This window comes from Pleurodeles waltl, chromosome 6 (genome assembly GCF_031143425.1).
Source record: "Pleurodeles waltl isolate 20211129_DDA chromosome 6, aPleWal1.hap1.20221129, whole genome shotgun sequence".
Classification (NCBI taxonomy): Eukaryota; Metazoa; Chordata; class Amphibia; order Caudata; family Salamandridae; genus Pleurodeles; species Pleurodeles waltl.
The window spans coordinates 1,504,637,422-1,504,654,959 of NC_090445.1; the positions used below are offsets into that span (position 1 = coordinate 1,504,637,422).

General features: G+C 47.9%; 1 protein-coding gene across 2 annotated transcripts in view; it reads left to right on the forward strand.

The window, feature by feature from the left end:
- Positions 1-3,835: 3,835 nt before the first annotated feature.
- Positions 3,836-17,538, forward strand: part of MORN1 (MORN repeat containing 1) — a 980,804-nt gene continuing 967,101 nt past the window's right edge. For both annotated transcript variants that reach the window (XM_069240989.1, XM_069240990.1), the window contains exon 1: positions 3,836-4,192. In XM_069240989.1, the coding sequence (XP_069097090.1) occupies positions 4,129-4,192 (64 nt within the window). In that variant the 5' untranslated portion in view covers positions 3,836-4,128. The remainder of the gene's footprint in view (positions 4,193-17,538) is intronic.

The window sequence follows — 17,538 nt, forward strand, 5'->3', positions numbered from 1 at the left end:
CTCGCCAACGGATCCGGCCTCCAACTGAAAAACTCCTCTATCTGCTTGTTCAGACACGAGGTAAATAGATCTGTCTTGCACTGGCCCCACAATTGTTGAGTCAAAAGAAATAATTGAGGCAGAAGTTTCCAGTCACTGTAATCCCTGAGGTACCTGGAATTCCGATCCGCTACCACATTGACCTGACCCGGCAGATATTCCGCCGTCACCAGAAGTCTGTATTTCAAACAGTAATGCCAAAAGTATTTAGCTATCTTGGCCAGGGCCGGCGACCTGGTGGCCCCCAACTTGTTGATGTACCTGACTGCTGAGATATTGTCCATCCGCTGAAGAACGGAACACAAAACCTTCTTGGGAGATAGTCTTGATCTCAAAAGACCTCGCTAACAGCTCCAGGCAATTGATGTGCAACTGAAGTTCCTGTTGTTACCATCTCCCCCCTGTCGAGATGTCCCCGCATCTCGCGCCCCAGCCCCAAAGGCTGGCATCCGATTCTATCACTGTTTCCGGCTGGGAACTGAATATAGCCCTGCCATTTCATGCATCGACCTGCGTCAACCACCAATTGAGCTCCGACCGAACTTCGTCTGTCAGAGGAACCAAATCTGAATAGGTCAGGCCTATCTGGAGATGGCGGATTTTGAGCCTCTGTTACGCCCTGTAGTGAAGGGGCCCTGGAAAAATCGCCTGAATGGAAGAGACCAGCAGGCCCACAATCCGAGCGATTTTCCTCAGGGACCACAAGGTTTTGGCTAGTGCTACCTGAAGCTCCTTCTTGATGTCCTGTAAGCTTGCACTTGGGAAGGACCAATAGAGACCTCTCTGAATTGATCACAAAACCTAAGAATTCTACAGTCCTGGAGGTAATAAGCATCGATTTCTTCTCGTTTATGACAAAACCCAGGTCCTGAAGAAGGGAGATCATCGTGAGCCCGTGTTGCCTGAGCAACTCCTGGGATTGCGCCATGATCAGTATATCGTTCAAATATATGATCAGGCTGAACCCTTTCTCCCTCAGGTGCGCTACCACCAGCTTGAGCAGCTTGGTGAAACACCAAGGCGCCGAGGAAAGCCCGAAAGGCAGGACCGAATACTCCATCCAACTGCCCCTCCACCTGAACTCGAGGAAATGCCTGTGAGGATTCCAAATGGGAACAGTCAGATATGCATCCTTGAGATCCAATTCCATCAACCAGTATCCCGTCTGAAGAAGAACTGGTAACAGATGAAGACTCTCCATTTTGAAGTGCCTGTAGACAATGAATGAGTTGAACTCTCGGAGGTTTAAAACCAACGATGCCCTCCTCCCCTTTTTTGTACCAGAAAGATGTTACTGCAGAACCCAGAAGGATGGGGTTCGCAGAAAGAAATCGCTCTTTTCTGGAACAAAGCCTGAATCTCGGAATCGATCACGCTGGTGTCTTGTAGGGATAAATTGAGAGGAGGAGGAATACTCTCCTGCTGGGGAGTCTGATAGAACTCCAAACGGAAACCCTGAACAGTCTGCAACACCCATGCATCATGAGTCAAACGACACCAGTTGTGGAGGAAATACTGCACACGACCCCCCAATTGAATGAGAGAACAGTCTGTGTGTCTCACCTGTGGACAAACTTGACTGGATGTTGGCTCTTGAACCACCTCTCTGTCCACGTCGACGAAGGAAACGGGAGCGGGAGGGGAAGAAAGCACCTCCTCTGGCATGATCCTGGCCCCGACTGAAGGAGCCCCTCTGGGAGCCCTGGAAATTTGAACGGCCTGACGAGCGGCCCCTTCCTTGCCCGGCCCGTCCAAAAAGGCCCGAATGAACACCTTTTTTAAGTTCGCCTGCGCCTTATCTAGAGTAGTAAAAGTGGTCACATACTTGGCGATATCCTCGACAAACTTGTCGCCAAAAAGACGACCTTCCGACAGGGGACCTGCATCCACAGCCGCTAACTCATTCAAGGTGGTGTCAATTCTCATAAGGAGAGACTTCCGTCTTTCCGTAGATATGGCGCAGTTAGCATTACCTAACAAACAAATCGCCCTCTGTATCCACTCAGCCAGAGTATGAGGGTCAATCGGAGCAGCAGTTTCCTTAGCTCTTAAGGCCATTGCTAAAATCTTGGCCAAATGGCCCAAAAGGTCCAAAAGTTTGTCTTGATATGAGCTCCAAGTCCTGCTAAGGCTTTTTTTGGGATCCTTGGCGAACTTCTTGAGGCGTCTCTGCCTCTTTATCAGGAATTTCTGGCCTAGTGCACTCAGCCCGCAACCTATTACGCACCTCCTTGTCGAAGCCCTTCCTTAGTTTATCATGTAGGTAATCCGCACGGCTGGCGCCGGGGCCCAATCCACAGAGCGAGGATGAATGATATCCTCCGGGTTAAACTTTAACAGATTGGAAGGAGACTTAGACCTCTCCTTCATGTGGGAAGAATCCAACTTTCTAGCCCTCTTGCGCTTGTGCAAGTAGCCGCTGGAATGAGAGGAGTCGGAAGCGGCTGAGTCTGAGACAGATGAAATTTCCACCTCTAGAGGTGACCCTTTAGAAGTAGAAGGGAGCAATACACATGATCTGAAACAGAAGACTGGGTCAAGGCTGACATGGCTCCATCATGAGGCCACGACTAGGTTTGAGGTTTTGGTTTAGTCGCACCTGAAGGGCCTTCATCCATCAACTTGTCATCTGCTAAGGGAACCAACCCCTGCTACCGCTAAGAATGCAGGACTTGCTCAGTTCTTTCAGCCAGAGCCTGGCGTCTACACCGATGACAGGCACGTCAGGAATGCCAAAAATGTGCAATTCCGACGTGCTGTTAACGGCCAGGAGGAGGAGAAACTGACAACAGAATGCACGTAGCCCAAATGCGCTCCGACTCCGAGCTGGGCCGCACTAGGGAAGGCACCGGACACGCGCCGAAGTGCCAACTAAACAAGGCAGAAGCCCCAGAGGACCGGGAAAACCCCCAATAACAAAAGAAACTCACCTGTAAGGCCCGTGGAAGCGGGTGCGTCAAGCGGATGCGGGACCCAGCCCGCTAATGAAAACCTGCGAGGGAAACTGTCAAATAGACAAAATAAGATATAAAACACCACGAGCGCCGTGGCAATAAAACCACCCGCGCAGCCAAATCTAAGATCCCCACACAGGAATCTCCATAGACAAATTAGAGAACCAATAATCTGGAACCAGAAATAAAGGCATACGAAAAAGTGAATACTTATCTCGCTCATGAGTAGCAAAGAAAGAGGAGGTCTACTTGGTTTTATGGACTCTAATAGGGTCGGGAGGCTTGTGATTGGTGGACATGTTGAATAAGGCGTGATGGGAAATGTAGTTAACTTTTTCTGTATTTTGATTGGCTGCTGAAATTTGAGTAGTAAAGAAAGAGAAGCTTAATCTGAGTCTCCGGTCCTGCCATAGAATTAGTGTTGTCATTGGCCATTGTTTTACCTGCATTGCCCGATTTTTAATGCGGTGGACAGAGAAAACTGGCAAATCAGCATAATCCGGTATTTCTCCTCTTTGAAATGTAAATGTAAAGCAAGTGCATGCATGATTTACTTCAAAGTAATTATGACCTGTCTAAATTATTATTAAAATATGCAAGGACAGAATTGAAGATGCACAGTTTTTTACAGATAATATTTTTAACGCTATTTTCAAATAGCGCGAACATGGCCGAACATTACACTTCTTTGGGTGATTTACCCAGAATCACACGCTATTGAGCTGAAGCAGAAGCGAACCGTTCCCCATTTCCAAAGTCGGCAACTCCATCCTTCACCCATCCTCTGAATTCAAGAACACTAAAAATCTGAACTCACGAAAAAAAAAATTCTCTACCGAATGTGCAAGACAGGTGATTAATGCACTGAATTAGGAAGCTCATAAAGGTGGTGGGCAGAATATTCTTGCTATAGAGGTTTATAACCAGATATAACCATTCCAAAATGGCCTCTCGTTCCGACATACACTAACCTCGGCGGAGAAAATGTAGTATGGTACGGCAATGCGTTTAACACACCATTCGTCAATTTTTCGTCTGTCCCTTGCCGTGATTGGGCCCATACTGAGTTTCCATAGTTACGACGGCGCCAATAGCAAAGAGCCGTTTTGTGACAAAGCAGACACTCGTGTTCAAGATGGCAACGCAGAGAGGCAGTGGAGCCCGGTACATAGGAGAGGTGAAGAAGCAGCTGCGAGATGGTAAAGAACCGGGGTTTGTCTTTGAAGGGTACAATGCCTCAAGGTGCACACTGGTCGTAGCAGATTCTCTCTCTTTAATAACTGTTTGAAGGACACACAGTATGATTTCACTATGATTCATCACCAGTGACGTGATTTTCACCCTACAGTGAGCTCCTACATGTCAGGTCACGCACTGACATACGTTTCCTTCCCCTGTTTCATATGACTGAGGTTCTGCAAACAGGTGTCAACTTGTCTTTGTCACTTTCAGCCTGTCCTGTTAACTCAGCCAATGAAGGATATTAGGACTTGTAGAAAAAATATTATAATGAGTGAAGCTGATCAATACTATTAGGCGAGCTGTTCTAAAATTTGGCCTTCGCCCCTCCTTCCGGCCCGACCTCATCCTCATCACAGCTCTCAAATTCCCTTATTCCATACATGAGCAGATTACCCGACAAGTTTTTTTTCTTTCTCTGCAATGCTGATAATTCCTTTATTAATCCCAGTCCAAACATAGAGAGACAAGCATTTGCGAATTTAGTAGACCATTGCAAGCTGGTGCGATGACAACTTAAAAAAAAAAAAAAACAATTGCCAGCATATGCCAAAAAAAACAGCCGTTCGCCTAAACACTGTTGTAAAAATATTATTATTTTGTTGAATGTAGCCTCCTCGTAGTTGCGATAGAAGCGTAAAGGTATGATGTTCCTAGCAGGCATACTTACTAAGAATAGGCGCAGGAGCACTTTTAAGTGTTAATTGTCCTTAACGGAAAACGTCATATTGGCGTAAATAAAATGTACTGTGTGTTTTGACGTATGGCACAACGAAGACATACTTTAAACACACAAATATGTTTGAAAAAAACTCGAAGTATGAGAAAAAGGATTTGGCAGATTGAAGTATTGGCCTATTAGCTTTGGCACTTAAGTGTTTTTTCTGCAGATGTGGAACATGCCATAACTCATAGTGCACAAGATACAGTGGTTTAAGTGGTTTGGCCCAGTGCTCTGTTTTTTAAGTTGTGGTGGACAGAAGCAAAATGTGAATGTCAGTTGAACAGAGTAAAGAAAAAGATGGTTGATCAGAAGTCCCTCAATGCATATATATATCAAAGTTTAATTTACTTATGAGATTTGTTTAGGTCGAAGCCTACCAGACAGCACACCTATCTGGTTTGCTAACAACTTCTTTGAGACATTCTGAAAGCCTCTCTGAAAATCTATTCTGCCCATTGCTTAACATTGGCTTTGTGTTTTGTAACTCATATTTGCTTGCTCTCTATTTGCTGGCTTTTTTTTTTTTTAGACTGTCCAGCTTTAAATTCGTCCCTCTTGTGGAGCATACCCTATTTACTGTATTCTTCCATAAGGGCACGATTCTGTACACCGGCATTTACATTTTGTTCTTACCTGTCACATTTGCTGTGTATTAAAAGACAGAGGTCAGATGTCAGGCTCTGTCTTCCAGGGAGCTTGGTTTTACTTTCTTTCTCTGTCTTCAAATTCAGAGGATTTATGTGACAATCTCGCTGTGAAAGAAAAGGCTTTTTTCTAGCAGACAACAAAATCTAAGTATTTCAGAATCTATCAGAATTAGGAAAGCACAAATGAAGTTTTTAGTATTTTAGTATGATCAAAACAAAACCATTCACACATTATCATTTGTGCTTTGTATACTTTTATCAGTGAAACTGTATGTCTGTAAATATGTAATGGTAATTTCAGTTGAAAATGTGTTCAATTCAGTTGAAAATGTGTTGTCTGTGATTGCAGTGTGCTACATCACCATGCGTACTCCACACTACGCCCTCCACAACGCACTTCTCAACTCTATGCTGCTGCTGCACTTCTCACCACTCTTCGAAACTCCATGACACACCACTCATTCTATTACACTCCACTCCACTTCTACAACATGCCACTCCACTTTACGAGACTTCACTCCACTCCAATCCACTCCACTCTACTCCAATGTTCGACACACCATTCTACTCTACGACATGCCAGTCCACCCTAAGACGCACATGGGGGTGGAATTTAATAAAATATCTACTTGCCCAATCAACAGGTTGCTTCTTAAATCTGCTTGTCCTGTAAAAAAATCTACTGGTCCCTTTGGTGCCATGTAGTGCGGCGACAAATTATGGAAGCAATATCATTATCTAAGAGCTCTGATAATAGCTTCTCTGATTATGCCAGGGCTACTACTATGCTAGGGCTTGAATACTTGCAGTTTCCTTATTCCTACTATAGCAATTTCCTTATTTTGCCACCTTTCCATAGATCTACATACTGGGGCTGGAGAAGGCAGTAAGCAATAGTTCCACGGTTGGAATGCCTTTTGAGTCTGCAAACCTACTAACTTGCATGTTTTAAGGATTTTCACCAGTTTTTCTCTAATCTTTTCCCATAATGAGAGAGGTTGGAAATTTACTTCTGACAATGTCATAAGTAGAAGTTCTTTCAGGGTTTGCAAAAAAGTGGTTGGAGGTAAAGTGAACTTGTAAACGCTCAATAGATTTTTACATGACCAAATCTACATATGCATATTTGCTAGTGCTAAAATACAGTTTACAAAATATTTTCTAGGAGTATGATTTCCTTGACTACTTCTGTAATTTCTTGTGAATTTATGAAAGTCACTAATTCAAATACATAAATCATGGGTGCCATTTTGTGACTTTCTTTAAGAATTGGGTCCCTAATTAGCTCTGACGTTAACAAAGACATTTTTTTTTTAAATTAAACTTCTATTCCTCTCTATCTATCGGCTGGCTTTACTGTGAGTGATCGCAATTTGCTCTTCCACACGGAGTATATTGACACAGTCCTACCTGCAAAGTACATGGAGGGCCGCCCCCACCTCCAGACTCACTCAGGGCAGGTGTTGTGCTGAGGGTCCCCCCTGGAGGGGTACTTCTGGGCCTTTGTTAGACCACTGGTGGCAATGTGTGCTTTGTGAGACCAAAACCCTTTTTTTTCTTTTTGCCAGTATTTGTTACAATGGTGAGGGCCTGGTAGCTCCCACACCAATAACGTGTTACAAAAGCCATGTCAAAACAAGACACGCATTGATGAAACCAAAAGACTCATAAAAAATGTCAGATCAGTTGGCTTTGCAGATCTTGTTTATTTTCATGCTTCCCATAATCTTGTTGAAAATGGTTACACTGATTTTCCGTTGGGAATATTTTTTCGAAATACTAGAATGCATCAACACATTTTACTAAATGATGTTTCAAAGAAATAGCACCTAAAATTTCATAGTAGCGAAACGTTTTTTTTCTTACTTGCATTTTTTTACTGAACATTTTATTTTGAAAGCAAAGAATCATCACTCTTGCTTACAAGCTCTGCAAACATTTGCATATAATCAAAGAGCACTCAGGGAACATTATAATTATCCTCATATTTTAAAACCTTTCAAACGTGGGTACACTTTTTGTTTTTTACGGGAACAACTGTCAGTAGTATAGTGTGACCTTAAAATGTTTATTTACAGTGCTCACCCTAATAAGGAAGGCTTTTCATTAATGAACCATAAATACAAGTTCGAACAGCATTAACATATGGACGCACATATTACATAAACTGCAGACAGTTCCCTTCTCTGTAAACTGACTACCAAAGATTTTGTGCTGCAGGGCGTTGGGCCTACTTGTCCCAAGGACAAAATATGACACTCTATGACATTCCACTCCACTCTGTGACACTTTAGTCCACTCCACATTCCCATACTCTACTTCACTCTACTCCAACACACTACTCCATTATGCCATTCTATGGCACTCCACTCTACAACACTGTATTCCACCCCATTCTATGACACTCCAATCTACTCTACTATACAACACTCTACTCTGTGACAATCGACTCTCACACTTTCCTCCCCTATATGCCACTCCACTATAAAACAACATACTCCACTCTACACCACTCCACTGTACTACACTCGTCTCTAGGCCACTCCATGTCATTCAACTCTATGGCCCTCCACTCTACTCCACTCTCTGACATTCTACTCCCTCCACAACACTCCATTATACTCGTTGTCACTCCATTGTAAGACCCTCTACTTTACTCTGTGCCACTCCACTCTAAGAAAATCTATTCCACTGCATGCCACGACAACCTACTCCACTGTACGCAACTCCTGCTACACCACTCCACATCACTTTTCTCCACTCTACGGCACTCCACTCCACTCCACGACACTCTGCTCCACTCGACTCCACTCTACTCTTCGACACTCTGCTCCACTCTATTGTACGACACTCTACTCCACTCAGCACCCTGCAACTCTGCTCCACTCTACTTCTTCCATTACATGCCACTCCACTCTGCTCTACTCTACTGTACTCCACCTTGTCAGTCCACAACACTCTACGCCACTCCACAACACTCTATGCCACTTCATTGTATGACACTCTACTCCACTCTGACACTCCATGACATCCTACTCAACTGTATGCCACAAAACTCTACTCCACTTCATGTAACTCCCTTTATGCCACCCTAATACATTTCAGTCCACTGTGCAACACTGTAGTCCACTCTATGCCCCTCCCCTCTTTACAACACTCTATGCCTCTCCACTCTTCTCCACTCTATGCCAATCTATGCCCTTCCACTCTACTCTATTCCACTCCCTCCACTCTATTCCATGCAACTCTATAACACTCCACGCCACTCTAAAACACTTTACGCCACTCCACAACACTCCACTCTACCCTACTCCACTCGACTTTTAGCCATGCTGAACAGCAGCCACGCCGGTGTACAACATAGTTAAAATACTTTGGCAAAGCCAATAGTTCTCGCTTAGGCTAGACCTATTGTCTTTGTCAATGCTTGTTATAGTATGTAGCTGGCAAGACAGATAACACTGTCTCTAGGCCACTCCTTACTCGCACATGGAACTGGGAAGATTGAGAGCTCCACCTTTTCTTGTGACCTTCCTGACCCCATGTGATCTCAGTCTTCTCACTTACCAACTGTGGCAGACCAATAGCATTAATCAAACCATCTCTGTGACCTTTCTAACTCATCCATCTTTGACTTCCCTTTGACTTTGTATTGATCCATAAGTGACTTAAACACATCTCTGATTAAATCACATGTTCTCTCTAAGAATCATCAGGACGTCCAGAACACTATTTCATACATACATTCTTCCTGAATGATTACACAAACCTTCTCTAGACATCCCTGACACCTCCAGTGGCCAGAGTCTAAATCCCTTACTAAATTCACAGACCGTTAATGCAATGTCACTTTGAGCACTGTGATTTTTCTCACCTCTCAGGTAACTTCACCAATCAAAACTTTGATCTTAATAGGCCCCTGTTGACCTATAAGTGACCCTTTGTCCGTCCATAGTGACCACATGCTTACCTTCAGTCTAACCTCGCTTAGTCCTACTGGGATGTCATCTGATCTCAAAATGACCTTATTCTCACTTCACTTTCTCCTCCAAACTATGCTCACAGACCTGTGCTCACTGTTCTCCACACAGCCAAATGCCAGGGAACTGTTCCCTTCATACTGATTCCCCAGTGACTCTTACTGTGACTTTACAGCCTGTGCCCCAATTGATAGAGGATACTCCTGGCAAGGCCCGGCTGTGATCAAACAGTGACTCAGTTGACAACATACTCTGCTCCTCACAGTGCATCCAGTATGCATCTTAGAGTGTGTCGGTGGGTTTTGAAAGTGGTGTTCCAGTCCTTGCTGTGAGTTTCCTTGACATATTTAATTCTTATTTTTCAGCCAAATTGTGTATCATGAAAAACATGTTACTTCATCGGGGTTCCAAAGTACTTTTAATTTCTTGTAGACAAAATTATATATGTTTCATTCATGATAACATCCCTTCTATGATTGTATAAGAACTTTATTCCATTACTCCCAAAATGCCATCTTGAAACCAACTGAACACCGGCTACATCATCTTTATCCTGAAAGCGCTATTAGTCAAATCCTACCGTGTGATTTGTAAGGCCCTTCATATTAATAAACTAGATTCTCAACATGGAAACTCTTTATCTCCAGTGGGGTGGCCTCAACACTCATATCTCGCCCCTCCCCCCCCCCCACAAGCTCGTCACAGCTAAAATTTGGAAACTTTTCAAGGAACATTTATACGCAGGGTGACCTTCTCTGTCAATCCCCCAAGGCTAAAAAAAGAATTATCTGTGCAACTGTTGCAGGTAAGGGCTAAGCCCCTACCTGACATCAGTCTATACATGTGATCTCACTGTGCACCTTTTGGTATTGCGACCATTCCTCACTGTCCCTGATTTGCACCTTGTGTTGTTACAGTGACTGCTGTGACCCAGGGATGCCACTCAGGGTCTACTTAAGAGGCCTATTGCTGTGAAACCACTGTGTACCTTGAGTTGTGCCACTACAAATTTCACAGAGCCATTTGATGGACTCTGGGATCTCTTGTTATCCCTCTTGTGGTGTCTTAACAGTGTTCTCTCTCTTCTGGTCAGTGTTACCAAATGCTTCCCCTCCGTGGCATTGCTTATGACGCTTGTGGTGTCCCACTGTGCCCCTCAGTATGGTCCACTATGTACATCGAAATATCCCTTTGGTGTTCTTCATTATTGCTCAGGGTTGGTCCTTGAGGTGTTCCCACAACGAAGCAGTTTGCTTTGTCTAGAGTAGGAAACCCTTGTGTGCCCATTATGTCACTCACAATGATACCTACTGCTGTTGTGAAACTTGCTTTATATCACTTGTTGTGTCCTCATGATGCCATTGGCCCTTTTGGTGTCTCAGCTAGGCCATTCGCTATGACTCAGCCACTGGGATACTGCTATAATATGCCCAAGATACTGGATACAAAAATATTGTTTTTTAGTATCCTATGAATTTTATTATAATATTTTCTACATTTATTTCCTATGGAATAGTATCATGTTTGGTACACACATACTATAAAATGTAAACAATATAATGGCAAAGCACATACTAAAATATAGCAGGACATCTTGCTTTCACCATAACCCTAGATCTGAGCCTGACTCTAGCCTTACCTCATTTTTACCCTGATATTTGATTCCATAAATATAAACGGTATCAAAATGGCCCCAAAGTGGCCTCATTATATCTCTCACTTTGCCTTCTGTTTGCCCTTTGTGCTGACATTTTTTGTGTGTCAAGTGCATGTGTGTGAGCTGTGGTTGGTAGTTAAGACTCTGTATGGTGGTGAGAGAGTGATTGCCAAAACCATCAGGATTCATTTTAGATTGCATACGCTTGACACAGCATTAGGCAGAGGTGGGAGTACAGCTTCTTCGGACAGAGAATGTTATGCCTACATTCTTGGAGCTGAAAGGAATATCCCATTCTTTTAAGTGTGGTTAGATTGAGACAGGGATAACCTTAGAATCTTTTTAGGACCTTTCAGCAGAGGATAGCTGAATAGTCCTTCTTTGGCATTGCCATTTGGTTAGTGGTAGAGCATTGAGTCAGCAGATTCTGTTGGTAAAAGATGATAAGTTCCAAGGCAATGTTTTTCTTTGAGCACTATTTCAGGAAGGCCAATGACAGCGAGATGCAGTCTTCACTCTCTGTTGTTCTCATGCATTGGATCCCTTTGCTTGGAGCTATTATCATCACTACCTACATTGAAGCCGTCACCTTGACAACTCAAACAGATTTGGGGACTATTGGCAGGGAATCAACATCCCCTGTTTCAGTGTGAATGTGGGATCACTATGATCCATTTACAAGTTCTTCTTGATCACGCAAGTGAGTGTTTGGCAGAGCACTTGACGGGCTACTGTCTAACTGGAATGGTGTCTATTTGATAACCAGTCTCCCAGGGGTAGGTGGGCATCACCTGAAGTCTGAGCAACTGCTGCAGTGCTGTGGACCTGCCCAGCTCCCAGAAGCCAGCCTGATTGCTCAAAGAGGAAAGAAGTGTGACTGGCCCTACAGCAAGAGAGACCGTCCAGGAGGAAAAGTCCAGCCATGTCCTCAGAGTGTCGAGTAACCAGAGAAGTGGATTTATTACTGGAACATAACTGGAGGCGACACCAGCAGTGAAAGTTCATCCAACCTCCCTCTATGGTTTGTGTGGCAAATTCGGTGAGGAGTTGCCAACCCAATGAGAAATAGCTTGCTGTCCGACAACACCATGATGTGATTAGAGGGTACTGGTCTGCTGCTCTCCTTGATGTGCTGCCCCAGTGTGCTGTTAGTCCCACAACTGACAACACTAACATAGCAGGGACTGCCTTCCTCGACCTCACTGGCCTGGAGGTCACAACTGCTGAAAACGTGTTTTCTACCGCGGCCTCCTGTGCTTTTTACCACCAGCAGCAAGATCTAAGGCAGGTATACTGCTCTCTATCCCATGCCCGCTTGTTGAGGACGATGACTGTGCTACATTGAATGGTGCACCACCAATCTCCGTGCAGAGCCCCATTACAGCGAACAGGTGCCCTCAGGCCTGAAGTGAGAGACTAGGAGACTGTGGGGGTCATTCCAACCCTGGCGGTCGGTGTTAAAGCGGCGGCCAACCCGCCAACAGACGGGCGGTAAAAAAAATGGAATTCTGACCCTGGCGGAAACCGCCAACAGAGACCGCCACTTTAACACTCCGACCGCCACGGCGGGACAGACATACAGCACGGCGGTCACCGCCAACAGACAGGCGGGAGTCAATGTACCGCCAACCCTATCACAACCCACCAATCCGCCACCTTTTCCGGGGCGGTAGCCCCGCCGATAAAAACACGGCGGAAAAAGCCATTTCAAACGGAAAACACTCACCTCTACACACTCCACAAGGAATCTGGACAGCATGGAATCAGAACTACACATACTGCCAGCTATTGTATTTCTGCTCCTCTACCAGGAGCACGAACGCCGGCGCAGAAGACAACGGTGAGTACTGCACCTACGACACAGGGGAGGGGGGAGGAGAAAAGATTACGGGCACACACATACGCGACACACCCACCCTCACCCACCACTACACACACATCAATCCATAGCAACAACTCAGAGTGACACCCCCAAACCCCACGGAAGAATGCAAAGACAAAAGGAAAAGATGATGAAATGTGAATTATATTGTACGGCTGAGTTAAAAAAAATCTAAAACATCTATGACTATATATATATATATATATATATATATATATATATATATATATATATATATATATATATATATATATATATATATATACATACATAAAAAGTCCAGTCCGAATTGTGTAACAGCCTTTGTTCGTGGGCCACTGGGCCAAAACACATGGGCAGAGCCCACACAGGATACCCGAGTCCAAAGGAGAGAACAATGCAGGGGCATCAGATAGGAAAACTACAGGCACCTCAGGGGGAAGGGAAGGGGGGGCACCTCATCCAGATGAGTCCATGACGCCAGATCCACGAGGGGCCTCCATGGCCACTGTTCAATCCTGGGGAGTGCAAAGCCACTGTCTCTCAAGTCTCTACAGTGGGTGGCTTGCCCACTGTGCCATCCTGGGGAGTGCAAAGCCACAGTCTCTCAAGTCTCTACAGTGGGTGGCTTGCCCACTGTGCAATCCTGGGGAGTGCAAAGCCACAGTCTCTCAAGTCTTTACAGTGAGTGGTTTGCCCACTGTGCCATCCTGGGGAGTGCAAAGCCACAGTCTCTCAAGTCTCTACAGTGGGTGGCTTGCCCACTGTGCCATCCTGGGGAGTGCAAAGCCACAGTCTCTCAAGTCTCTACAGTGGGTGGCTTGCCCACTGTGCCATCCTGGGGAGTGCAAAGCCACAGTCTCTCAAGTCTTTACAGTGGGTGGTTTGCCCACTGTGCCATCCTGGGGAGTGCAAAGCCACAGTCTCTCAAGTGGAGTACAGACTCCACTGGTTCTGGAGGAGGCATGGTGCCCAGAGTGCTTCGTGCAGCCCTGCCCGACATAGATGCGGGCCTGCCCCTTCTGCCAATGGGCCAGCGGTGCTTGAGACGGCGGTGCCCAGCGGAGCGGTGCTTGAGACGGCGGTGCCCAGCAGAGCGGTGCTTGAGATGAAGGGCCCAGCGGAGCGGTGCTGTAGACGGCGGTGCCCAGCGGAGCGGTGCTTGAGACGGCGGTGCCCAGCGGAGCGGTGCTTGAGACGGCGGTGCCCAGCGGAGCGGTGCTTGAGATGAAGGGCCCAGCGGAGCGGTGCTGTAGACGGCGGTGCCCAGCGGAGTGGTGCTTGATGTGAAGGGCCCAGCGGAGCGGTGCTTGAGACGGCGGTGCCCAGCGGAGCGGTGCTTGAGACGGCGGTGCCCAGCGGAGCGGTGCTTGAGATGAAGGGCCCAGCGGAGCGGTGCTTGAGACGGCGGTGTCCAGCCGAGCGGTGCTTGAGATGAAGGGCCCAGCGGAACGGTGCTTGAGACGGCGGTGCACTGTTCAGCTGTGCTTGACTTGAAAGGCCCTGTTCAGCGGTTCATGACTTGAAGGGCCCTGTTCAGCGGTGCTTGACTTGAAGGGCCCTGTTCAGCGGTGCTTGACATGAGTGTCCAGGTCACCAGATCCGGCCATGCCATGGATTTCACACGCCACCTGACATGTGGCTGCCAGGCCCTTCCTGCCCATCTGTCTCTTCGCTTGCGGGGCCCTCCTGTGCTGCCGTACCGGGCCTGTGGGTGTCCTCCTGCACACCTGGAATGGGGCTGTTGGGGCCCTCCTGGGCAGCTGGCCTGCTGCCGGACTTATCAGGCCTGCTGCCCTTGCCACCCTTCCCTCCTCGTCTGTGGCCCTTTCCTCCCTTTGGCGGTGTGCCAGGTGGCACCCCACTTCCTGACGGAGCCAGGGTGGTGATTTTGGAGGCTGCTGTCTTTGGCCTCTCGCGCCGGGCACTGGCTTTCTTGGCTTTTTTTTCAGGGGGTGGGCTGGCCGTCTCTTTGCTCCTAGCCGAACTAGCTGGCCTTGCAGGTGGGGGACTCCAAAATCCTTGGACTAAGGTCTTTGTAGGTCCAGGTTTTGTGGTGGCTGAGGTGCTGATTGGAGTCTTATGAGATGGACGGGGTGGGTGAGTTGTTGGAAAGAGGTCAAGTTTGGAAAGGAAAAGCAATTTCTTAAGAGAGGGACGGGTAGTTGTAGTGGGTATGGGAGTGGAGAAAGAGGATGTGGTTGTAGGAGAGCGAAGTCTGGTGTCTTTGGGTGCAGGTGCTGGAGGCTGTCGTGAGGTGGATGGCTGTTGGGTGGGTGGCTGGCTGCGTTTGTGTGCTTTGGAAGAGGGGGTGACAGACACACTGGGAGAGGACACAGGGGATGTGTAAATGGTAGTGGGGGTGGTGACTGCACGTGTGCGGAGTGTTCCGTTGGGTGTGCTGGTGATGGACGTAGTGGCTGAAGATGTAGTGCATGCAAGTGTGAGTGGAGACGTCACAGGGAGGGAGGAGGGAGACGAGGAGGAGGGGGACACAGAGGAGGCAGTGGCTGTTGGTATGTCTGCATGTGGATGTTGCTTGTGTGAATGCTTGTGTGATGTGTGGTGCTTATGTCTGGATGAGCTTCCCTTGGGTGTTGAGGTGTGTGCAGGCTGGTCTGTAGGTGTGTCTGGGATAGGCAGAGGTACAGGGGAGTGGGACTGGGTGGAGGAAGTTGGAGGAGGGAGGCAGGAGACAGGGACAATGGCTGCCGTCAGTGCTGAGGCCAGAGCGTTGAACGATCGCTGATGGGCAGCCTGACCCGAATGAATGCCCTCCAGGTATGCATTACTCCGGTGCACCTCCCTTTCTACACCCTGGATGGCATTCAAAAGGGTAGACTGCCCAACAATGCGCGTCCTCAGGAGGTCAATGACCTCCTCACTGAGGGCAGCAGGGGTAACTGGGGCAGGGCCTGAGGTGCCTGGGGCGAAGGAGATGCCCACCTTCCTGGGTGAGCGGGCACGGGGCGAAGGCTGAGGGGCTGCTGGGAGGGCGGGGCTGGTGCGCTGGGTGGCGGCTGTACCTGTTGTTGCGGGGGGCACGGATATTGCGCCCACCACAAGGGAGCTCCCTTCCGAGGACGAGTCTGTGTCGCTGGTGTCACCACGTGTCCCCGCTGTGGAGCTCCCCTCGCCCTCCGTCTCACTGGTGAATTCTGAGTCAGTTGCATGGCCCTCCAGGGCCATGTGAGATGCAGCTCCCTCGTGCTCCGATGCCACTTCTCCTCCGCCTGATGATGCTAATGCACACATGAACAGGAAGGCCACCAAAAAAGGGGGGGGGAGAAATAAAGACATGTTGAGTGCATGCATTGGCAACACCGTTGGCGGAGAGGACAGACACAGAAGCCCCCTGCACTACGCCGCGCACTTGGGGTACACTACTCAATCAGTGCGACATGGCCTACAACCCTATGGACGACAACTCCACACATAGGTGACACAGGGCCATGAATAGCTGTACTAGGCAACCTACAGAGGTGGGGGGCGGGGGCACAGGGCCATGCTTAACGGAGGGGCCTAGCCTACAGAAATCGCCCTGGCCTAGGGAGACCCACAGCCCTCCTCCCCCACCCAGACACCTCCAATGTGCGCAAATTCAGCAGAATGTGCTTGTACTCACCCCCTTGTGTCTGCTGTGATGTCCTCACGCGCCCATCCAAATCGGGGTAGGCCACCGCCAGGATCCTGGACATCAGGGGGGTCAATTGACGACTGGCACCCCTCCTACGTTGGGAGGCCATCCCCAGCAGAGCCTCCGCGGTCTTCCTGCTCCCGCGGCGGATGTCCTCCCACCTCTTCCGGCAGTGGGTGCCCCGTCTGTTGTGGACCCCCAGGGTCCGGACGTCCTTGGCGATGGCACGCCAAATGTCGATTTTCTGATGGGCACTGACCTATGTGACATGTACAGGGGGAGAAAAAAATAATCATCACCTTCTGCATGCTCGATGTGAGTGGCCCCCCATCCCCAGCCTTGCCATGTGGCACATGCTCTCATCTGTCGTTTGATGCATGCCTCATTCACTCCCCTCCCCACCATCTTTCATCCACCCCACTCAACCCAGGCATTGGCCACAAAGCATGGTCCCAGTGTACTTACCTGTTGGTCTGGAGGACCGTAGAGTAGCGCATACTGGGGGAGGACCCCATCCACGAGTTTCTCCAATTCTTCAGAAGTGAAGGCAGGGGCCATTTCCCCAGTCGCAGCAGCCATTGTCTCTCCCAGACCGAGGTCACAGCAGCACTTGCAGTATAGGTCCTCTCCTGTGGATGATCAGGTATCGAGTGATAAAGCAGATAGAAAATGGCAGTCACGCCCGCAGCGGTGCGTACCGCGACCGCCGGCGCACATCGTCATTGGCTCCTGATATAGGGTTTCATGTTAACCAATGCGGCTTTGCGCCAGGGACTTCGACCGCCACGGTGTGCCAGGCC